Source organism: Oxyura jamaicensis, chromosome 6 (assembly GCF_011077185.1).
Source record: "Oxyura jamaicensis isolate SHBP4307 breed ruddy duck chromosome 6, BPBGC_Ojam_1.0, whole genome shotgun sequence".
Lineage (NCBI taxonomy): Eukaryota > Metazoa > Chordata > Aves > Anseriformes > Anatidae > Oxyura > Oxyura jamaicensis.
Genome location: NC_048898.1, coordinates 27,333,849 through 27,359,329, shown reverse-complemented (window position 1 = coordinate 27,359,329; position 25,481 = coordinate 27,333,849). Strand labels below are relative to the sequence as shown.

General features: G+C 36.5%; 1 protein-coding gene across 1 annotated transcript in view; it reads right to left on the bottom strand.

Annotated features, from left to right (window-relative positions):
* The window catches only part of NHLRC2 (NHL repeat containing 2), a 33,293-nt gene extending 7,939 nt beyond the window's left edge, over nucleotides 1–25,354 (bottom strand). The window contains exons 1-9 of the mRNA XM_035329804.1: nucleotides 25,129–25,354; nucleotides 22,967–23,119; nucleotides 15,543–15,998; nucleotides 13,805–13,926; nucleotides 11,961–12,090; nucleotides 2,556–2,655; nucleotides 1,850–2,081; nucleotides 1,255–1,377; nucleotides 23–232 (exon numbers count right to left, since the gene is read on the bottom strand). Coding sequence (XP_035185695.1) covers nucleotides 23–232; nucleotides 1,255–1,377; nucleotides 1,850–2,081; nucleotides 2,556–2,655; nucleotides 11,961–12,090; nucleotides 13,805–13,926; nucleotides 15,543–15,998; nucleotides 22,967–23,119; nucleotides 25,129–25,339 — 1,737 coding nt within the window. The 5' untranslated portion in view covers nucleotides 25,340–25,354. The remainder of the gene's footprint in view (nucleotides 1–22; nucleotides 233–1,254; nucleotides 1,378–1,849; nucleotides 2,082–2,555; nucleotides 2,656–11,960; nucleotides 12,091–13,804; nucleotides 13,927–15,542; nucleotides 15,999–22,966; nucleotides 23,120–25,128) is intronic.
* Between the last annotated feature and the right edge of the window lie 127 nt (nucleotides 25,355–25,481).

Sequence of the window (25,481 nt, the reverse complement as noted above, 5' to 3'; positions counted from 1 at the left end):
CTATTTAATAAATACTACTTGCCATTGAAAGAATTTTTGTTTCCAAATCCAGCACTTTAATCTGATGATTATTTGTGTCTGCAACATACATCAGGCGGCCATTTTCTTCCACACACAAACCTCCCGGTTCATTAAAAGTTGACTGTGTAAAGCTGGAACCAATAACATTGCTTGCTTCTCCTGTGCCTGCCAGCGTAGCACAGTTCTTCGTTTTGGGATCTACAACCTTAATCTAAGATAAAAACAAACAAACAAACAACCTCTCTGAAAAAAATACCGGAATGTGAAAGTTCTGCATTATCTTACATCCTGCATTTTCAGGAGCCAACATTAACTTTCATTATCTTAGCTAACAAGCATGTGTCCTGGAAGCTAAGTTATCATACTTTATCAAAAGACATCTCCCATCTTCCTTCCTGGTCTTCATTCAGTGTTGGCACTTAGCTCATTGGTATAAAAGTATGCTTGCTGATCAGCTTTTTTTTTTTTTTCCTAGTATTTGTTGCCTTCCTGAAAACATTTTCAAAATAGTAAGAGCATAATAAAACTGTCACAGTAGCTTTTTTTTTTTCCAAAAAAATAGATTAATTTTTTCTTAACTTTTTTCTTAAACTAATAGCAAAAACGTTGATAATGGTTTATACAATACTTTAAACAAAATTTCATATGGCCCACAGATTCTACCAAGTAGTTAATGATACATATAATCCTTATTCTGTAAAACAAAACAAACTACTTATTCTTAATATTTTTAATCAACAGACAGTTAGAAACCTTATAGACATTAAAGCTTGAGAACAATAACACAGAACAACCTGTCTCATCCTTGAATTCCATGGGGGTAACCCACAGAACTTCTTAAAACATGAGTGGTTTTTTGAGGAAAGAACAAGTCCTCTTGCTCTCTTGGTTTTATCAAACCTGCAGTATTCCTGACTAAGCATTCCTAGCTGTTTTGCCCCAGATCAGTTTCTTTGGAAAGATATAATAAAATGGTCTATAGCTGGATCTGTAAGGTGGTACATATTCACCTTCCCCAAGGGGCTGTCATATCAACACAGCAGCATATGACAACAAAACAATGGGTAAAGAGAAGGACCCATAAGGGAAGGAAGGAAGGAAGGAAAAAGAACTCACAAAAGAATTCTTATCATTTATTTCTTCAAATACAATCTTTGTATGCTCTGAAAATAAACTCTCATAGTAGTAAAAATCATAAAAGCCTGCATATGTTAAGCTACTCTATATGCTTACCTTATGATTATAGGAATCTGCCACATATAGCAGTTTTCTTTTCTTGTCCCATGTTATTCCTAGGGGGTGTTGCAGCTTCGCATTTATGCCTGCTCCATCCACATCACCAAAGGCAAACAAGTTCTGGAAAATAATATTATTAAATTAAAATATTTGATTACTCAATGTTGACATGAATTTAAATGATTGTAATTAAATGGAAATTCACTGAGAAAAAAAGAAAAACAAAAACAAAAAACACAACAAGACAACTTTATAACAAGGATACTGAGAAGTAGGAAATAAGGATGCTAACGATGGAAATGGAAACTACCACTTTTAAATTATCAATACGAATCCAGCTGGCTTTAATAACAACACAATACTGTTTCAGTTTGGCTATTTTATAAATAAGTGAAGTAATTTTGTATCTGAGGAGCAACGCTCTGCACTACAACTTGAGCACCACAACCGGTACACATTTGCATTCCAAGCAGTGAAGTTAAGAAACTGATGGCCATGGAAACTAATTTACCCTCTCACCCCAAAAGTGGTTCCTCCAGGTCAGGCTTGAGGAATATTAGTAGGGCAGTGTGGGGAAGTTTGAAGTGATTACCAATGGATCTCTCTCTCCTCCTACAAGGTGCTTCACTGCTCCGTCTTTCAGAGAGATTGTTCGCACGGTGCTGCTCTCACTGTCCGCTACGAAAAGGCAGTTCCATGGTTCCTCCGAAGCCAGAGAGAGACCTGAAGGTTGTGCAAAGCCTGCCTTATGAGGGTAGGTGTTGTTTCTGTTCTCTTCATTTCCACTCCCAGCAAATCGAAGGCAGGTTCCCTTCTTTAAATCACTAAATGAAAATAGTACTCATATTCAAGAACAAGTTCACAATATTTTAGACATTATGCATGAACAGAAATCACAGGAAAAGCACCTGTGAATTACAAAACCAACTGTATTGCAGCACAAGAAATTATTCCATACCTTTATGCTAACTTTTTTTCACCTTAGTTTATCATTCATCACTAGATAATTCAGCAAATGCAATGAAAAATAATATTCAATGACATGACCATACCTTACCAAGTCATAGCTTTATAGCTAAAGTAGAATATTTCATTTCATCTAACAGATGTGGGTAAAAGCAGGCAGGCTTTAAAGGACACAAGCCTTTTAAGTCTGAAGAGAAACAGCAAGCTTCAAGCTAAGTACAGGTTGAGAAAAATTACTTTTAGTTTAATTGGATTATCTCTCACTCTGGGGTTTGAAGGCTGTTTGTCCAGACAAACAGCAGCTTCACATGTCTTGTATTAAAACCGCTTACCTTCCCTTTGGCAGTTTTCCACCTTCCAACATCAGTGCCCATATCTGATGTGTGCCTGCCATCGCTATCCATAAAACATCATCTTCCTGGGTCTCTGAAACTTTTAAAGAAATTGATGTATAAGAACAGAAGAAAAAAAAACCTCTTTGGGAATGCTTCATAAAACAAAGAAGTCAACAAACCAACCCTGCCATCCCCCTTACTCCAGCTCACCATTTGCCACAGGGAAAAACAAACAAACAAGCTACAGAGCAAGAAAGCAAGAGAATGTCTTTCATTTATGAAGAAATCTGCTATTGCTCTTTTATTCTCTTCCTAAGGATATTAAAAACACAATAAAAATTGTGTATCTTTGCCTGGTAAAGGCAATACTTCGAACGGGATTTGCTCTTTGCAAGATTTTGCTATTGGCTCCACATTTCACCTGTTATTTTGGCATCATAGTGGTCAACAAATATGTACCTATTTTTCTTAAGCTATGTTTGTGGGGTGTTCTTTTAAAAACAAACAAACAAAAAAACACCACACACTATGCTGGTGATAACATTAGATATTCCAAAATGCTATTGAGAACTGTTAACACATTTTAAGACAAATAACTATGGCAATACCTTTCAGACTATATGCTCATGGTATATCCTGGTAATTTATCCTGCAAATTCTGATGTAGTATGTTACCATACTACACATAACAGACCCACTGAAATCAGAGGTACTACTACTGACCGTAAAGAGAAGGTACGTAATGTTTTCATAAGATAACAGAAATTGATGCTTGGGCATCATGGAGATTTTTGCTCCGTAGAGCAACAACCACTGTTCAGTCAGAGATGTGTGATGTGTGCAGTTACTGATTTTCCTCTGCACTACCCATCTGGTTTCCAAGTTGTACGCCCCATGTACACATGCTATCAGAAATGAAAGATGCAGGTTCATGGAACAGCGACTTTCTCAAGAAGACTTCAAGTGTGTATCAAGCATCTAATATTTTCAGCTTGAAGTGTAACATTAATATTCACCAATCCAAATCTATAAAATTAAACAAAGCCTTTCTAAGTAACACTTCACAAATACAAATGCTACCCTCTCCATTCCTTATCTGGGGTTTCAAAATAGAAGCAATTATATGTAAAATGCTTGCAAACATTTTAAATCTGTTAAGTTAGTCCAAATCAATCTTTCTAAAATGAAATTGCCACTATCCCCCCAACTGAGATCCTCTCGCTTTTCTTCCAATCCTAAATCTTTCTCACATTACAACTGCAAGCAGAAAAAAAATAGTTTCCTATATCCAGAATCAATTTCCTCATCCTGTGAACCCTCCTTAGAGTACCACTGGTATGGTTTTAATGCAGTTTATCTTCTGCCTTTTCTGTTTCTTGGATCAAGATACAAGTTTCCAAGGCTGTGATCAAAAGAACTCGCTGACTCTCTCCTGCACTTCCACATGGCTCCACGTCTTTACACAAACTGGAGTTCCAAGAATAAAAGTCAGACTTCCAAAGCATGTAAAAGCTTCTTGTTGAGGGGGAAGGTTTTCAAAATGAGTTGGAAAACAAATGTTTTAAGTCACCAGAGATGTTCCCGAAGTATTGGTAATACCAAGACACACACCCCAATCCCCCTAACAAAGCCCCAAAACACAGAATCCCCTTTGATTAGAGCTTGTTTCTAAGAGATTTAAATCAAGAAAATTGCTTAGGAAAGCATTTCACTACTTTCTATATAGCACACAATCCATTTCCAGGATTTTGTCTCCATGCTGCATAGTTTGCGTTTTTCAGATGCTGCTACTCTGAGTACCCCTAAAAGATCTATGGTAGAATCACTGCTCAGCTCAGAAAGGAAGCTCTTCATCTTGCTGCGTGGTGCCATCCATTCTGAGGGATGTCATCATGTGCTTTGTTCATTATTTAATATTCACTTAATCAAACAATGAAATGAAGGAGTAAGACTAGAGCCGGGCACTTCAGAGAAATCTATTCCATAAAATCCAATTTCTGTAATTCCGCCCACTCACACTCCCCTGTGACAGCTCTATGGTGAAAATACGAAAAGGCGTCTCACTCTAATTCTGCACACCAAATGTCTCATCAAAAATTAGAAAAATGTATCAATATTAATTCAAATTTTACAGAATATGCAAGATCAATAGTGACAACGTCCTTTCTTCAACTAGAGAACAAGACAGGAAAAGTAAGAAAGAACGCTGCAATTGCAAATTTTAACACAAATGTTTTCTTCTGGATAGCAATTAGAACAAAGGGATTGGGTACAGGCATGGGAACAGTACGAGCATACTGAATTGCAGAAAATATGTCAAGAGCTTTAATCAAAAAAAATTATACAAAACCAGAAAAGTAGAAACAATTCATATGGCTGCAGAGATAAGGTGTTTTATCACACAATGGTCCTGACACTACAGAATTTAATGTTTTATCTTCTGAAACAAAAGATAGAAAACTTCTTTGAGGATAAAACAATCCGGAGACATGCTACCATTGTCATCCTTGTACTGTGCTTGCAGGAGAAGGGGGACAGGGAGAACCAACATGTTAACGTTATGATAATGCCATCATTACCATAACTCCTTATCGTCCCTGAATGGAAATAATTTATTTTTAAAGAATTTATTATAAAGCAACATAAAAGAACAAAGCATTTCTTTTACATTGATTCAATTAAGCACCACATTCCGAACTATCTCGAGCTGTTTTAAAAATCTAGTTTAGTTTCTCCTTATTAGGGTATGGACTTTCTTATCTTTAGTGCTGCCTGTATCAAAGCAAAGTATGGCTTACAAATATCATATACTTAAGTTATAAAGATTCACTACTAATGAACTAGAGCTCTGAATGCACTTGTGTGATGTAGGATGGTATTTCAGCGCTTTTCAAGTTCCCGAATCCATCTCTGCTCTATATCCATGTCTTAAGAATTAACAATCCTGTTGGTGTACACACACAATTTTAAACAGTTCAGTAACGACCTTATTAAGGCACTATTTCTGAGTAAATATGAGCACACAAAAAAGACTTTAACAGGAGGGAACAACACCTATTTGAAGGTACCCCATTCCCAGGACTACCACACACTTCCAGTTCCCCAGTCTGGGAACTGGGGGCTAACTTCCAGACTGAGAATTAAAAGTCTGGGAATTAAAGTCACATTTTGTGGCTGGCTCTATGTTATTTTCTAAATAAATTGAAGTTTGAAAATATTATTCCTGTCTTCTCTGTTTTTATCTTTTAAGAAAGCAGTAACGAGGAAGAAGCCTGTTGGTACACTCATCTGCTGCAAAAACACAAGCAAAAAGGGCTGCTCAGCGGCCCCTCCTGCTCACAGATACATATGCTGCATACTTACGCAAATGAATGCGAGTCTTGTCTTCACTTAAGCCAGTAGAAGTTTAGCAAATTAAATCCAGATCTGACTGACAAAACAACTAGAGAATCACTGGTCTTCAGCGAGACAGACGGCAAATCCCAAAAAGGAATGCTTTAGCACTAAGTCTGGACTGTTACATGTACACGTCATCCTTTTTGAAGGAGTAAAAAATCATTTTCTCCTTTTTCCTTTTTCTCTGTGCTACCCAGCACTCTTTCACATACTGTTGCACCATACAAAAAGCATAACCCTTTATGAAACCAAACGCTTTTAGTATTTTCCTCCTTTGTAAACTACCCCTACCGTCCCATCAAGGGAAATCTCTTGGACATGGATACAGAGGGGATGGCATATAACAGGAGGTAAAAGGGAACTAAAACTAACAACTAGGATCAACTATTTTCTTTCTATCCCAAGTTTTCTCATTCAGGTCTTCTGATTGTAATGGCAATATATACTTAAATGAATAGAAATCCAAATTGCAAGCAATGACATTTTTTTAACATGAAAGTGCTCCACTTTAGATTATGTAGTGTTGGGATACATTACTGTAACCAGTCAGCTTTCCTGTAGTTAGGTGTTTCATTCATTCCTTTTTCTGAGCAAGCACATACACCTGAGGGTACCTCAGCACTGCACTCTCTCCCCATCCCCAACAGACCTTGCACACTGGGAAGCACTTTCAGCATCAGATTAGACCAGTTCAGAAGCGTGTCTCATTCTGACCCTAGCACGCCCAACAAAGACTCTTAAAGACTTGTTAAGGATGTTTGTTTTCAGCAGCTCTTCATCTGGAACTTTACATTAAAAACAGTATCTAGTACCTAAAACAATGTTTAGAAATCTGGTTAGTAGTTTTAACTCCTTTATCATAAACATGTACCTAATTCACGAAACTAAACAGGCTGTGGAAAAAAGAGAATAAGAAACCATCATTCCAGGTACAAATCTCATCATTCTATACAAAGGGCACATAAAAGGCACAGACTTTCAAACGTTACTAAGTTTGACATCTGTTAAGATGCTAACTCTGCTACGCCAAATGTTTCTTTTACTGCAGAAAGTAATCATCATCATCTACTTTGTCAAGATTTAGAGAAGTCCAATTTACTAGAAAATGAGCCTGTCAAACTAAATTCTGTGGGATTGCTGCTGGAAATTCAGTCACAGCTCCCATCACGTTCTTATGCTATGTATATGTCAAAGGCATACTTATACTAAAATATTAATGCAAATATCTGATTTCTTGACCTACTTCTACGGGGAACATGTAAAAAATTAATAAAGCCTGTTGCTTTACAGCCTACTGCTGTAAATTCAGCAAATACCATAAACCCTTAATCTCTTTGTTTTGGTCTGGAATACAGGAATGGAGCATTCAGGCAAGTTTAACTGGGTTACTGTACAGAAAGTCTGTTGGGGCGATCTTATCAGCAGTTACTAGTTCTGAAAGTTTCTCTCTCCTCAATTTCCCTTCATATACTTAAAGGGAAAAAAGAAATAAAAAATGAAAAAAAACACACACAAATGCCAGTTTAGGAGCAGGAATGAAAGGTGCTTAGAGATGACAGAATCTGTGCATAGACTTAGGTGAAGTTTTCACATGTCCTAACTTAATGTATTTGTTCCTCTTTGGGAGTTTGCCAACAGTATGAAGCTGATTGACCCACTCGGACAACACATGAAAGAACACAGTGTGCTTCAGAAATCCTCCCAAAACATTCCTGTATAACCTTCTTCTTCTCTGCAGTCCATTATTGCAACTACTTAATGTCACATTTCTCAAAAGATTTATTCTCCTCAAACAGTCATTACACAGGAACGAAACCCTATAATGTCTTCCACTTTACGTTAGCCTTAACTTTAATGAAGCTACTACTTCTTTTATATTGGTAGTATTTTATAGAAAAAATAATGACCTTTTGGAAGTAGATTTAGGATCTAGTTCAAGAAGAGAAGACAGACAATGCTTTCTAATGTCAGTGATGCCTCTAATGTGGTTTTCTGTGCCATTAACTTTTATAAGGGCAGATGCAGCCCAAAACTGGGCATGGGATCTCTGAGCTTCTACTTTTGCACTGGAAACTGCTGAGGAGAGGAGAAAGCCTTTTGCATTTCAAGTTAGTCTACGCTGACACATCATGCAGTCATAGCACATAAGCAACATACATTTAGAGCAATTCAAATTTTGAGTTGTCAAGAAAAATGGTTCCTAATTAAACCCTGATGATCTCAAAAGGAGCTCTTTTATTTTCAGCTCTAATCAAGGAAGATTCCTTTCATAAGGCAGTGAAGGCTAAAGCCTCAGTGCCAGAATGAGACCAGACTAGAAGGGAAAAAAAGTGACATGTAGGAAGCATGCTTTCAAGAGAAAAAAAAAATAAATAAATATTTCCATCGGAATGCAGTTGTACTAAACAATCCTCTAGCAGAAACACAAGAAAAAAAAATTGTACGTGCTTTTGCCTTTTAAGGGCTATAAAGATTGCACCAGTGTGATAAGGTACAGTACTTTCATTTCAAAATCTACGTAAAACCTGTATTGACGTAAACATTTCCAACTAATTTGCTGAACACATGGGCAATACTGTGCTTGGGAGTTTCTATAAATAAAATACAACCATGCAACTTCAGGCTGGATTTTGGAATGTGAACCACACAGTTATGTCACCAAGCACAGGTCATCGTCCTGTTCCTTCCAGCAAGAATGCAGCTATCAAGAACATTTCACACTCAGATCAACTTTGCATTTAAGTATCACTTGCTTTCAACACCCACTGAATAAAAATAGAAGAGGATAACATAGAAAGCTAAAAAAGCACACAGTAATTTAATAATGTATTTTTAAGCTGCTGGCCTTCCCCCTGTATTGTGTATTTCCTACACAGTCTATGTCAATGGAAATTTCAGTACCACCTTCAACAGCAGAATTTCATCCATCGAGTTCATTCAAGACTTTTAAAGGGGGAGGGTAAAACACAAGTTCAGTAGCCACAATTAAATAAATAAAAAAGATGACACAGAAGAATACTGTCTACATGAACGCCAGCACAGTTTTTGTCTTGATTAACTCACCTACCTTAGAGAGACATTTTTATCACCTTTCTATTAAATTGTATTTCAGTCATTTAACCTCATGGAAGGTGGCTGGGAGGGGGGGTTGGAATTAGATGGTCTTTAAGGTCCCTTCCAACCCAAAACATCCTAAGATTTTATGAACCTCTTTCCTCAAACTTTGCCTCAGCAAAAAAGGGGAAACAAGTTTATTGTCTCGCAGAAATCCTGTGAGGATGGTTAGAAGTATGACAGCAGTATCTGTTCTAACGATTCACTTGTCCATGCCTTCAATAACTTTTCTCCTCCATATTTTCATATTTGAAATGTACAGAAAGCAAATTCCAATCACAAAGAAGCCTCTATCAATAGGGATACAACTGTTCTTGAAAAAGATGGTATCATATCCTTTCAGGTCTTGGTTTTACTCATTAAATTAAATTAAAACTTTATCCTTACGAATGCTGATTTCCAAAAATGTTTTCCGAAACGATCACAGTAAGACCAGATACCACAGCACTGAACTGCACTGAAGTCTGACTCTCAACATACTGGGAGGAAAACTAACACACACAAAAAGTCATTTACTATTTTCTGTATTGTCAAGACAGATGTCAGCAACAGATTTGATGACTTCAGTGGGCTTTGAATCAGGCTTGATGTCATCTGGAATCCACGGAACACCAAAATGTTACAACTTAGCTTTGTATTTACTTCACACCTTTGACACCTTCTGCCTCAAAGTGATAATGACTTGTGAATACAGTTCTGGAGGATTACTGAGGGCTTTTCTTGGTTCTGTGAATGGCATCTTTTAGACGATGATTTGAATTAGTTTAATTTCACAACAAACAATACATTAAAAAATACAAGCAAACAATGAAGCCTTTTAACACATATTCCTGGCTCCTTGTGCACAATCTGTTTGGTTTTGTGCTTCATCTCGAGACAGTGTCTTAGTGAGCACCATTTGTTCATCTGCTCAAACCTCCTCTGATTCTTCCAGTTTCCTTGCAAACAGTGACTTAATTGCATCCTGCAGTTTTGGCACCCTAAAAACAACCTTATTAGATTAGTGTTACTGGGCTCTGGAACATTCTCTTGTTAACATTCTACTCAATATAACCTTCTCTTTTGACATCTCTCTCTGATCATAGTTTTCCAATGAGATTTATGGAGATATTACAGTCATTTACATATGGTAGACAACGACCTTACCTTACTCAACCAAAATGATATCAAAACTCTAAAAACAAAACAAAACAAAAAACACCTGAAAGCAGCATCCCCATTTTATCTATCTGGCCTTTTACCCTTCCAAAGAAGTAAATTAAATTGTTACAATCTCCTCTTGAGTGATAGGTTATATTATATTTTGTACAGATCTGAATAGCCAACTGACTGGTAGGATCTGATTGAGTATGAAAAAAATCATACTGGTCTGAAAACAGTACATTTGGAAAATTTGATTTTCGTATAAACACTGATATAAATTCAGCAATGTTAAATAGCTCAGATGACTAATCCTTCACAGGTGACTAATTCAGTGATTACTATCTTCATGTTGATAACAATCATATAATTTAACATTTCATTTAACAATCAGAGCTCTCAAAAATAAAAGTATCAACAGATACTGTCATCATGAAAATGGTAAGTAAAATTAAAGGATATTTTGAATAGTTCTATTAACCAGCTTAAATTTCTGATGCAGTGGGGCAATACTTTCTGTGTTAGTATTCCCCTCCATTACTGATCTGCAAAACAGCTCTGTGACCTCATCCCACGGCGATCAGCTTGCTGGTTCAAGATACAATGAAAACTACACCATCGAGTCCCACAGAAGTCTACTGGATCACAAAAGCAAAATCTGACTGGATAAAATTTATTAACAGCAACCTGTATCTGGTGAGCTTCTCTTTCAGGTACTCCTATTACGTAGGATTCCCTATCCATTGACACCCTTAATTAGTAAGGATTGTTGACAAGCCTTTCAGTGTAGAGTGTTTCGTGTGTGCATGTAAGACATGTCACTGAAAGTGTGAAATGTGAAATGGATTCCTGTGGCGTACTTTAGTAGTCAAGCATTTTTGTAGTATACTGTCTAAACTGGCAATGTATTTCTGCCAGAAGACTTCCATACAATCAGCATTCATGAGCTAGATACATGTTCCCGTAAACTAAATCTGAGTGTTTTCCCCTTCCCTGATACAAGGGTTTAAAGCTACACACTGTAACATTTTACTATCATTAAGAAATGTGCATTTGTAACCTCTAAATTATATTGAGATGGAAACCTAAGAAACATGACAGTTACGTGATGTAAGGCTTAGGAGTGCGTTAAATTGATCAGAAAAGAAAACTGTTTAAATCCTCAGAAGCTGCTTCTTACAACCTATTATGCAAAGATCTTATTTTTATACCCAGATGCAGCAAGGTGTTTTCTGAGGTGTTCTTCTTCTATTTGCCTCTATCGTGATCTTAAATCTAACAATTTCACATCATCTAAACAGGAATAAACAGAAGTCACCAGATAAAATTATTTTTATTTCCTGAACTCAAATATTTACAAGTGGTAAGACATATCCGTATAGCCAAGGAAAAGAACTTCAGACAATGTTCCCTTCCTGTAAAATGCATCTGCTTCTTAAGCAATCCTGACATAAAGCACTGGCCCACCAAAGGTAATCACAATTTCCTTCTGCATTTGGATCCAATAACTATGTATCTTGCTACAAAATAATTATTCTTCAGGTCAGGTAACAGTTCACGTTTTTTCAAGGACTTCAAAAACAGATTCAGCTGATAACTGCAGTACTTGTGAACAAAAAAGCAGTGTTTTTTAGACTCACTTGTAAAGTAAATATTTACTAAACTTCAAATTGTTACCAGAGCAGGAAAACATTTAGCAAACACTTATGCATGCGTAAATGTGAGATGTTAAAAGTTCAACTGATACTATACCTGAATTGCCAAAAACCACATCCCACGGAGAGCTGATAGGCTGCTCTTCTCCTTTTGCTCCACCTTCCTTGTCAACACCTTGTATCCCAATGCCTGCTACAGTAGTCACAATCTCTAATTCCAGATCAATCTGCAAGAAGCACAATGATATACGCTAAATGTACAACAGCACCTTGAGTTAATACAGAGGTAATACAGAAAATCTTACCTAGCAATGTTTAAAACAGAGGATCTTTGATTGCAACTGAAAACCAAATCCTAATACTTGTTTATGAAGAATAATAATTAATTTTACCATAATGTTTGCTACTGCTGGGGGACAGCAGGAAAAACAAGTGACTGAAATTTTCTTCCAGATGCACCAACAATGAACTGTCAAAATTTGGCCAGCAACTCTGGAAGAAAGTATCAACATTTTCTAGAGAAGTATTCAGATGGATAGTGGATGTGGGTGCTTCATTTTAGACTTCTTCTAAAGGAATATGCTATAAAAAAAACAGATACTGTAGAAGTATTTCTTATCTCTACATAAAATAATCTACACAAAACATTTTTTGCAGTTAATTTCATTCCTTGGAAGAAAAAATGTTGTTTAATTTCTACAACCTAAATCCATTTATCCTTCCTTACCCCTTTGTTTATATTCTAAGACTTCAATACTTCTCATGAATTTATTGTAATGATTATATAAAAAGGAGTCTTTCACACATGTAGCATGAAAACTAACTTTTGGAGCAGTTTGCCAGACCTGTGTCCTGCACAAACATTTGAAAGGAGGTCCTATATAGCTGACAGATTATTTTAATTCTTGGATGCCATGATGGCAAACTTAAATGAAAGGGAACAGCTAGTTATCATGAAAGATGCTAAAGCATTATGACCCAGAACTTCAGCTGTTTCTGTACTCCATTAACCGTAACACCTAATTATCTGTAGTCACCAGGCTACTGTGATAAATATTATTAAGATGAAGGCCTTGGACCAACAGGGCCACTTGGTCCTTTTCAGAATAAAACCGGTACTCAATGACAACGAATAAAGCACAGAGGGCTTCTAGACTAGTGCTCTGACGTGAAACACTGAATGGACATGAACATATTGAACAGTAAAAAAGCTTTTCAAATTGAGTAAGCATGTACCTCTTCTGATCATGACTCAGACATCCTACTGGTGAGTAAATCTGAGTAAAATATCTTCTGAGATGCATAACAACTTTTATTAATAAGGTAATAAGATATTGCTTCAGCAAACTTCTAATTATCCTAAATTTTACCTAACTGGCTTTAGGATTCAACTACAGTTTATACTGAGCAACATTCCTATGTGCTAAAAACTTCAAGTATTTAGCTAAAAAAAAAAATCTACACACAAATAAATCTGAAATTAAAGCAGGCATGCTTACAGGCCCAAACAATTAGTTAACAAAAATTCCCATATCCACCAAACCATAAGAGTACAATAACCTTAGATAAGAATCTGAACTGTAAGTGAAACAGAAACAGTTTCTGCTTCCAATACTAAGAATAGATGTTTCTCATAACAGGAAAGCAAGAGTCACAAGTTAAAAAAAAAAAAGCTATCAGTTATGCTAGAACAAGTGGCACATTCTTCATTTCTAGATGGTCTTAGAGGTCCTTTCCAATCTGAATGATTCTATGAACGGAAGTACAAAAGCATGTGTAGCCCTTTAAAAAAGGAAATGCACAACAGCATTTATTTATAAGATATTAGCCCAAATTTCCTTCCTGATGTTGAAGGTATTTGTAGAATAATTACTTTGGTATAAATTTTCACCTGTGTAAGTAGAGAAAGTACAAGAGGTTGTTTCCTTATGGAAAATTTACCTTTCTAATTAGATGATTTTCTGTATCAGCTACGTAAATAACATTATTTTTTATAGCAATTCCTTGTGGTGAGTTAAAAGATGCCTCTGAAAATCTTCCATCTTTTCTTCCACTGTTTGGACCTATGAATGAAACAAAGCAAAACTCAAAAGTCATTTTAGAAAAATAAAACTTAAAAAAAATAAAGTGTATGTATTTAAACCTGTAAGATAATTACATATTCTAAAAGATGTTTTCATTGCACCTTGTATATATATATATTTTTAATTCCTAATTAACAGCCAAACCATTACCAAAAGCAGCCAGCAGCAAAGATTTTAAATTCCAAAACTCAATTACATTTCAATGATTTAGATTTTGCTGTAATTACAATGAAAACTGCTGTAATTACAATGAAACTAATATTTGATTAGCACTTTCTTTTAATAATAAAAGCTGACATGCAACTAATTACATGGAAGAAGAATGAGAATGATGGAGTGACAGTCTTCTGTATAGCACAAAGAAGAAATAGAGGGAGGAACATGACCTGAATAAAACAGTGTGAAGGTATCGCATTTTAGAGGGAGTAACATTTAAAGTGCATTAGCACTGTGTGTCAGCAAAAGACATTTAGATACATGAGTTATTATGTGTGCATCATGATTTGTGATGCAAATATAGTAATTTCAACCTTTGTGCATGCCCACATTTATTACAGTATTATCAACTTCGTTACACTATTTTCTGCCCACAGAATCACTTAACTGAGTCACTGAAATACACAAACTTTTACAACTTACTCTCAGAAGACAATTTAGAGATTAACAGACACGAAACATTGAGGTGCTGGTGTTTCAGTTTCCAATAATTCCTCTTGGAACTACATCAGGGTGCCCATTCATAGGGAACAGCACAGAATGCCAAAGGAAGCAGGGGTGCCCATTCAGAGATTAGGAGACTTCCCTCCAAGTTGCTATTAATGAATATCCCAGAATACTAAAGGGTATTTTGTTGTCAGAGACTTCATCTCACATACCAAACAGAAACCAAATTGTCTGACTCCTGTCATAAGAAACCTTGTTTGTACTTCCCATAGGAGAAGGGTATTAAGGCTTTTATCAGGTTAGCTTGGATAGATAATTAGCCTGTCCATTCAACGCACTGTTCCATCAAATAATGAAATATTTCCTTCCTTTCTTAAAACAGTAATGCCACTGGTATTTTTCTGAAGTTTGTGAATACTATCAAGGGATGTTCTTCATTTAAAACAAACAAAGAAAAAGCACCCCCAAAACACACCATCACAACCAAAACTCTGTATTTGTTTTTTCCTCTTGGAAAGGGAAGTATTTTTATCTCTTTTCCCTATCTTGCTGCTGGATGTGAGTGCATGTCACTGAAATCTAAACACATTTGAAACTCTTTCAGAAGATGGTTGGACCAGATGATCTTGGAGGTCTTTTCCAACCTTAATCAATCTATGACTCCGTTCTTTTGTAATTCATATTGGCTATCACATACATGAAAATACAAAATTTAGTCAATGAAATAACAACAACAAACAAGAGACACCTCAACCAGTTGCATTAACAGAGCCTCTCACTAATGGTACTACGTTGTATTCCCTCATGTCCAGCAAAAGTGATTTTACATGAAAAAAGATTTCAGTGCTTATGAACTGCTAGGTCCTAGCAGCAGCACAGAACATAGTCTACTCCTAAATAAAATGCCTATAATAAAATTTATATAATCTTACCTCCAATAGTGTGCAGAATCTGCCCATTTTTCTGAGTAACCAAAATCCTGTGATGTCCAGTGTCTGCTATTACCAGCCTTTCTCCTGATTTATCTACTGTCACTTTGCCAGGAAACAGCAGGGGAGAAGGTGGGAGGGAGTCTCTGTATAGCTTTATTCCAATATTGTTGTCCTTGATTTGTCCTCTCTCCTTGTAGAATTTCAGTGCTACAGAAGTAAACAAAAACAACTTCTCCTTGTGGCCTTCTCCAACAAGAGAAAAGAGCATGTTTCCACGAGGGCCAAGAATGACAAGAGTTGGCCAGCAGGACACTTCTAACTCATGCCACAACGTGGCATCGGCATCATTCACTACAGGGTGGACAATATTGTATCTCAGAACCGCACTCTTGATGTTATCCAGGACTTTCTCATTCGGGAATTTCGCTGAATGGACACCAATAATAACAAGGCCATCTGAAAAGAAAAATTAAGTATTGCATTGAAATATATTCATATTTCAATTAAAAAAACTTGTACAAGGAAGCACAGTTATCCCACAACATTACTAACTGCATCCCAGAAAAGAGGATTTGAACAAATAAAGAGCATAATATGCTATAAATTGTTCTTAAACCCTGAATCTCTAAGGCAGAAAACACTTTGAAAATGAACTGCTACAGCTCACCTACGTTTAACTGATGCTTTGTTCTTTCAGGTGTTTAGGATACCTCTTTGACTTTTGCTTTCTTTATGTAACTATGGTGTTTACAGAAAACTAATTATTTTCCACTGTAAGCTAGTGATCACAAGTCCAGAGTTATCCTGGCATATCTAACTCTAGACAGACAGTTAAAAAAAACAAAACAAAGAATGTAGAGGCACCTAAAATCAAAATAGTATCCTGTATTTAAAAAAAAAAAAAAAAAAAAAAAAAGATAATTAAATCAATTAAATGATCAATTTTTGCACCTTCCCTTACAGTTTTTAACCTAATTTCTGTATTTGGTTAATAAAGACAATGACAAGTTCAGGTTTTCCCACAACAGAGATAACTGCACTTCAAATCCTAGTGTGAAGGTGCTGCACAAGCACCAAGTAATATAATTCAGCTTATATATACAGAATACATTGTATCAACCCTAAAAATGATCAAAAAAGCACACGATTACCAGAGTCGTTGAATTGCTTTTTTCCTCAGTTTCGTGAAATTCAAACAGAAATAAAAATCTATGGCTCAAACTTCACCTGCTTTTCCCCGTGCAACAAAAAAGAAATATACATCCACCCCCTGCAGACACTTACGTAAGCAGCCCCAAAATTTCCATTCCCCCTTCCTACTCAACAGAAAAAGAATGACGAGCTTTCCTTTAGTCGAATCACTTTTCGGTACATCCTAAGAGCAAAACAAACAAAAAAAGACCCCTAACAAACAAATGAAAACTACTACAGCCTTTTTCAGAGCTTGAATTACGTTTTTACTAACATAAGCTCTAATAAACGCAGTGAGCTACGTACATAACATCAACACTGTATGTCGTCTCACTTTGTACCAGAGAATACTTAGCAAAGAGCATGATCTTGTTAGAGTCAGAATAACTTGCCAGATCTGTGATGATTTGAATTTGGTGGTATTTTTATTAAACTTCAGAGATCTGAGCAAAATAAACGAGACTGTCAGAACCATGACATTTGATTAAATTTCAGAACATTCCATTTCCAGAGTCTGCTGCTCACACAGCCATCACGAGACATTTAAGATTTTTCCTCACTGAAGCAAGGAAGATAACAACAATAACCATGCAGTTGTAGAAGGATGTGACACAACGATTTTAAACCAGAACTGTTGATCTGCTGGAAATCCCTACATAGTAACCTTCCTATGCATCCAAAAATCACTTTCTTTCTGGATAGTGCGAGCATTTTGTATCCACAGATAACAAGGAGGATCATTCTACTACTTTGTCCAAGTAAAAGTTTTGAACTTTGATCATTTGTGTTATTTTGAAGAGAAGGGTGAAATTAACTGGGAAAAAGGATAGCCATACAGTTGACACACAGCATGGTTAAATTTACTCCAGTATTAGAAAATATGTAGACAGCAACAACAACAAAGTGTTTTTGACCCCCCTCCAGTTAGGTCTAAACAAATATTGAGCATTTATAGACACTTTTTTTTATTAACATTCAAATATCTGTAGCGTTTCCTTCCCTCCCCTAGTCACCAATATCTATAGGTGGATCCCTTGCAGCACCAACATTTTTTCAGTCATGCAAGTAATATCAAAAAAAAAAAAAAAAAAAAAAAAAGAAAAACGAAGACTTGGAGGCCCTACAGGGTGGCACGGAAGAAGAAGAGACATTATCCAATCTAATCCAATTTCATGATGCTTATACTTTGAAATAAAATCAGTGCAGACCCCTGAAGAGCTTCATGAGGTTCTTAAATTACATTCACCTTGAATTACTATGTTATATCTTAAATTAATTTGTGCTCCTTCAAATATTCACTGCAATCAAAAATGTCATATTGTACCACTACAGACAAAATAGATTTGGTTGAATAACTAAATTTATAAAAGCAGGATACAATTTGCAGTTTGAAAGGATAAAGGCTGATGCGCAAAGTCAATCAACTTCCGTTATTTGCTGTTGACTTCAATAATAAGGTTATGTTTTGCCCTAAACAAAATACAATGGAAAGAGCCCTGCACAAAGGTCTCTAATTTGGAAAAGACAAATTTTAGATTTTTTTTCATCAAAGTTTTAAGAACATTTCAGAGCATGAATTGTTTTAGTTACTTGAAGCAGCAGTTACGTAGTTTTTAGAAGATGATTTTTGCTCTTACTCAAAAATAACCATTTGTTACAAGGGAATGAAGACCAGTTTACCACAAATCTAATAGGAACATAACCTAAATATTTTCAGTAACATTGCTGACAAATTTATTTCTCATCTTCTAGATTCTCATAGTTGTCAGAACAACGTCTCTTCCCTCTCCTGTTTCTCTTTCCCTCTTCCATTTACAACTGCAAATGTCAAAATCCAGAATTAGTTCTTTAAGATGGGAAAAATTACAAAGGAAGTAACTTTTTGCAGCTTGCATGATAATGCATGTTTCTCCTTATTAAAGACACTCATTTTATTTAACAGCATTCTAACATTCTATTAGTTCACAGGAAATGTATTTTTTTTCCACAATAGCTCACCTATCACATATTTAATTTAGGATCAACTGCTAAGCGTCACAAATCAGTCTGAATTAGAAATTAACATATCAAATCATTCCTGTTATTTGGCATTTTCTACCTTATCCATTAAAACACTTCACAGCTTATAAAACTGAGCACATACGTAAAAGCAGAATGCGTTTGTACAGTCGTTCTCTGAAAGCAGTGCAGTTACAGCCAGGGGAGTTTGGTGCTACAAGAAAGGTAACATCAGCCCTCTGATCAGAAAAGCGCCCCAAAGACATCTGTAAACAACCACATCCAAGGAGATGGGTTTGAATAGAAAGCAGTATTTGGTTTTAGGTTTTCCTTCTAGCTATATGGTAGGGGTGAGGTCTGGCTAGCTGACATAGTTTTCTTCTGCCCATGCTCTTCCCAGGCAGGAGACAGAGAGCTCCACCACAGTGCCTACACCAGGTGCTCTCAGTTACTTGACCATTTCTTTAAACCACTCTTCAGTTCTGTCATTCGACCAAATTTTGACCAGACTAGCCTTAGATTTAAGCAAAGTAATTTCAATTCCTGCTTTCAGCAAACACTTAAAAACAGCCAACAGTCCCACATTATGCCAACAATGAATTTGACTAAGTTAGTCTAAAAGTGAGGTTTTTATTCTCAAATTCAAAGTTCTTGACTTCACTGGCACACGAAGACTGCTTACTTTTACACAAACCCATTTGAGTTCAGAAATCTTTGCTTTACTTCCAGGTAGGGATTATATTCAGGCATTCGCTACGTCTTGCCATTGTTTTTTCCAATAGCATTCCAAATTCCTCAGGGCCTGACTGCCAACACGGTAATCCATGCTGAGTTGGTCTGAATTTAGGATTGCAGCCTCTTTCTTTAGGTTGCTCCTCTTCGGCCTACCTAGATGCACAGCTGCAAATCTCTTCTTTCCCTGTTGCTCAGTGGATCTTTTTTGAAATTCACTTTTTTAAAAAACAAAAACAAACCAACATGAATAATGTCAAACCTTCTTCTCACGCTCTTGAAGATTTCTACAACTCAGATAATATTAAACCATGACATTCCCCTAAAGTTTTGCCATATGATCCTACCTAAAGTGTCATCCCAACAGCTTTATTTCTAACACCATGTTTTCTTCTCAACTATTAAAAACATTTGATGTGATAACAACACATGTCCAGCTTGTTCTATTCTGCAATGCAAAAATCCAGATGCTGGCTTCGGAAAGTATTCCTGTTATGAAGAACTCTACGCCAATTTGTTTCTAGTGCCTGCATTGTTTGCTGGTGTTTTTTTGTTTGCTTTTAATTTTGAAGCTTAAGCCAATATATGACACGGATTATCGAGTAACTCCATATTACCACAAACGACTGGAAAAAAAAAAAAAGCTGTAAAAAATAAGTTTGTCTTTTTTTTTTTTGGATGTATTATAATGTACAAAGCCAGAGCAGAAATAATCCCTTTTTCCAAAAAGGAAATAAGTGTTTCAGGATACATTATAGTTGTCTGACACCTGCTGAAGGAAAGAAGTTTTCTAGAGTAACGCACACTGCATTGCTAGCGTTTGATGAATTAGCTCTGTAAAAATGGAAAGCTGCCAGAGCTGCTATTGTTTTGGCAGCACAAACCGTATTTAATTTTTATTTCAAGTCAATTATTTTGATGGTTCTGTGTTAGAATTATAGGAAAGGCAATTACTTCATATCTTAAACAGTTGTATTATTGAGCTCAGAGGATTTAACTAATTTAATGTCAGATTGGCTTTTCATTTGGTTACAGAGAAATTGAGAACTATTTTTCTATTTTGGCCCTTGTCCCCAACTGTAAAACAGTATTAATGGAAAAGAATAGCATCTGCAGGAACGGTAATATTTCAATATGAGAACAAGAAACAGTAAAATTCTGCACATTAATTGAATAAAACAAGTACACAGATAAAAAAATAAAATCACTGATAGTCTTTGCCAATCCTGCCCGCACAGTACATTGCTGTGAGACAGCTCAAGCTGTAGTATTGTAAACTGTTGAGCTCTGAACAGCAAGTCAAACATTTTAACTACAATAGGATCATCAGCAGTGCTCAGAATTTGTCCATCAAAAATACCATTAGAGCTAGAAGGACAACTCTATATTGGACACCTGTACAGCACATATACGTTATAATATCCTCTCATGAAGAAAACTCGTGTGGAAACTGACAGATGCTACACTGTGATATAAAAACATGCACACCATTTAAAACACTTTATTTGAAGGATTATAGCAGAGCACAACACTGGACTTATGCCAATCTATTTCTGAATATTATAAAGTACTCCCTCTTATAGAAGTAATTTCTGGACTGCTGATAACATGAACTGAATATGCACTGGAGTTTAAAATAACTTTCTGAACGCCACTTGAAAAACAGAAATAGCTCTACTGAAGATAGCAATGAGAACGTATCAGATAAAGATGCTAGGCGACATTTAATCCTATGGAAAGCAGTCTTTATTTTGAGACAGATCTCCTTGAGTTCCAGACAATAGAACTGTGTGCGTATATACTAAGACATTTAATGGCTTAGAAACATCTTAAAACCACAGATTCTCGGGTTCGGACATCTCACGTCTGATGATCACATTGCTGAAGTTTCAACATACTCCACATATGCCAGTATTTGAATCATGTGAACAAGAAAAGAATCAGAATATAAAAAAATGTGTACAAAAGGTACAATCAAATAAAGATGCTGCTATTAATTATATCAGTATTAACGTTAGTTCTAAGTTATGCAGAAAGGTGGAGGCAACGCTCCTTCAGCTGTTCAAACAACAGATTAAGATCCAAATGCACAGTGACATAGATGCTTTGTCGGAGTAAGATGCTTGTTTTCGCTCTAACATTGTCTGCTAGATCAGGACCTTCTGTCACTACCACGGCACTATAAATATGTAGATGAAATGTGTATGTAAATGCTATGTTTACAAATCTGAAGTTTAATAAAGTTACAACTTCACTATGTAATCTCTTTGTTTTTTTCAGTTATGAGGCAAGAGATCGGGGAACCAGCCTGAGTGAAAGTGAATCTGCCCCTGAAGGAAGAAGGGACTTCCATTAACTACACAATACAGCAGATTAAAATGTAATGAAACTCCAGAATTTGGATGAATATACCTGCATTATATATCTTGATATTCTTACAGTATTTTTGGTACATCCTGACATCCTTTCAACTTCAGTCTTATTCTTCCAACTTTTCTCAAGTTTCTCAAGCCAAACAACTTAGCTTCCCAAAGCAGAAAAAATTATCTATTTGAATCTTCTGTAACGTGCCATTTAAGCTTACAACATATGAGTGAACTACTTACACTTGTAATTTCAAAGACACAGTAATTTGTTTTTCTAGTGGGAGTAGGTAACACATGAAAATAAATGCTGGCAAAATGAAATAAATCAGGAGAGCAAACAGAGAATCAGAGATGTAAATATTAGAAGGCAAGGTTATTTTTTATTATAGTATTTAATACAATATTTTAAGGACTGAAAGTAACACTGATCACCTCATCACTTAGCCTATCAAAATAGTCAAGTTCGTAGCTTATACATTCCTGGGTAAGACCACATCTTCTCCATGACAAGTCATCAGGATGACAACAGACTAGATTCTAAATAGCAGTTACCCTGCATTTTCATTCATTCAGAAAGATGGAGATTTTATCTCAGATGGGAAATTAAAGGGATTAATTGCCTCTCCAGAACAGAGGACTACTAACTGAAAATAAGGCAATGCAAATACCAAAAAATAAAAATAAAAAAATCCTAAACCACGTTTACATATTTTGCTATTTCAGTTAGAAAGGGGAAAAAAAGGTCATCTAAATTGTATCCATTCTACCATCTGCGTAACATTCTGATCAGAGCTGGTTACTAAGTAAAGTGTACATCTATCAACTTTGAGCCCCCATCTTACATCCTCACATTTTGCAAACCGCCCTATCCATGAGGGTATCAGATTCGGGCTTTGAGCACATATCCCTTTTCTTTAATTATAAAGATCAAACAGATGCCATATTTAACCCCGTTTAAAAAAGTGATGAAAGCATAGCCAGTAACTTTTTTTTTTTTTCAATACTTAAAATATTAGAAGACATTTTTAGGCACCCCTGAAATGTTGCCAGCTGTTTATTAACCAACAAAGTGACTCAGCTACTCCACCTGCAACACTGCCAGGAAATTTTGTTCTAAGCAAGCCAAGGCTCTTTTACCTTTATCAGAGTACTGCTGCTCTAACTCGTGGAGATCAGGCAGCAGGTGCAAGCAATTGATACAGCAGTAAGTAAAGAAATCCAACACCACCACTTTTCCACAAAGGTCTTTGTGAAGAGAAATAGGACCTTCGGTGTTCAACCATTGTAGATCTGCAATTCAGAGAGCAAAGATACCCGGTTAGGGGAAGGGTAGGGAAAGAAAGACACACGCACATAATTTGCATGACAATACACGTTGCTAGTATGTTTCAGTAAAGAAAGGTTAAAACATCACTTCCAAGGAACTACAAAACCAAAACAGGCATCTCATATTTATCAAACTCACCGTTACAGTACAATTCTTCAAAGTTAGTAAATGAGAAGAACTATTAACAAAATTTAATGTAACATTGAAAGTATGTTTTTTATACTTAAATTGTTACCTTTTAATTGAAAAAAACATGCAAACCTCAGAGCAACTCCCATTCATTTTGGAAAATGATCTACATTATTCAACACCTCATAAAGTCATAGGTGTAATACCTGTTTACTTAAACTTCAAATAAATGCAAGTAGGATTATAACCCGTTAAACTCTTCACGATTTTGTAAGATTTTCATAAAGAACTAATTTCAGAAATGACTGCAACATTTTTGTACTTAAAAGTTTTGATCTTGATTTTCAACAGTTTGAAATGACAGGTATAAAATAACGCTGCCACCTGGGAACATAATCCCCTCATAATTAGCCAGTAGTACTCTTGGACATTTATTTTAATTACTTGATGACATTAAGGCAACGTTTCCTCACTGGTAACTAATATTCCTCTGGTACCATATGAAACCAGCATCAAGACATAAATGTCCTAGATTACGGTCCGCCATTATCACCGCCCAACTCTTCTGAAAATAATGGGATAAAAACCAGATAACTAAGACACACTAAAATTGAACTAAATTTTTGAAGAATTATATTTTTTAATATACAAATTTACTCTGAATAATCTAAAAATACTCAGAATTTCCACCCTGTCATTTTCAGCAAACTAAGTTCTTACTGCCCCAGGAGAAGTTACAGCTACTCAAGTCAGCAGGTTTGTTTCCTCCTTCAGTAAGTGGAAATTTGTTCTGTACCTATATAATATATACATACATATTTAAAAGCATAAATGAATGCACACACATTCAGATTTGGTGACAGTAATTACAATAATTTACGCATTATTTCCGCTGTTTAAGGGCAAGGCTTTCCACTTTGCTTTTTCAAAAGAAAACAGCAGGTTATTTGTTTTATGACATATCTTCCCTCTTCAGTAGAATTGGAGTATCTTTCCTAAAAATAAACTGGAAATAAGTAACTTTGGTTATTATTTGAGCTGATTTCTGGAGAATATAAGCTTTGACAGAAGACAGGAAGTGAAACATTACTGATGACGAAAGTGAAAATTCAATTCAGGAGTCCAAATCCAGACCAAAAAAGCATTCACTTTGCTCCATCAGTTAGAAGTCAGAATTCACTCCTATGCTACGCATGTGGTTTTAATCCTGTAGTTTATCTGCTTAGGCCTCTGTCTTGCAAACCCCTTAATCTCTCAAAGTCCCAGAGAGCCTCACTAAGGTTACAAGGATCCCGAGCAGGACTTGCAAGACCTTTACATAATCCTTGATTCACACTTTTCACAAGAAGAGATGGAGAAATATGTGAAATACAAAGGTGAAATGGGCAGAGTACTGAACGAGAATGATGTCTCCAGCACAGCATGCGTTATCCTACAGGGATGGAAACTGACAAGCATGGATAAGCTACAGAGAGAGAGCTGAGAGCAGGAGGAAGCTTCCTGGCAATGCACTGGAGAAAAACCAAACACTTTATTGGAAGGAAACAAAACAAAACAAACAAAAAAAAAAAAAGAAAAAAAAAAGTTAATTAAGCTACCAGAAGAAACAGGATTTAAAGAACATGATTGTTGCAACCAGTACCAAGCGGGCATCCATAAGGGGCTTCCCTTCTCCGACCCTTTGCCCACCGGGTGCTTTCAGGACTCACAGCCCCATAATGAGATAAAAAACACCTTTAAGGAGAGAAGCTCCCGGCCTCGATCACCAAGGGACTCCCTGAGGGCGAGCCCCTCAGGGCGAGCCCGGGGGGCACTGGGGCCCGTCGCCGGCCCCTCCACCCACCTCTGCCGAGCTCGGGCACCGTCAGGTCCCGCTCCCGACTGTCGGCCTTCTGCAGGTAGCCGTAGACCAAGGCCTCCTTGTCGCGGGGGCTGTCGGCATCCAGCAGGCCGTACTCCAGCTGCGTCTGGGCGGGCACAAGCCCGGGCAGCGCCCCCGCCGCCATGGCGCCTCCCGCCCGCCGCTGCCGCCCTGCCGTTTGAACGCCGCACATTCGGCACACGGGCGGTACAGCTGTCATTAAATAATAATAATAAAAATAGTAATGAAGCGCCGCGCACAAGCACGCCACAACTCGGCTGTGTCAAAAGGGGAAGCTGCTAATTCCTCTCCGATTTTTACAGGGCTTTTGTTAT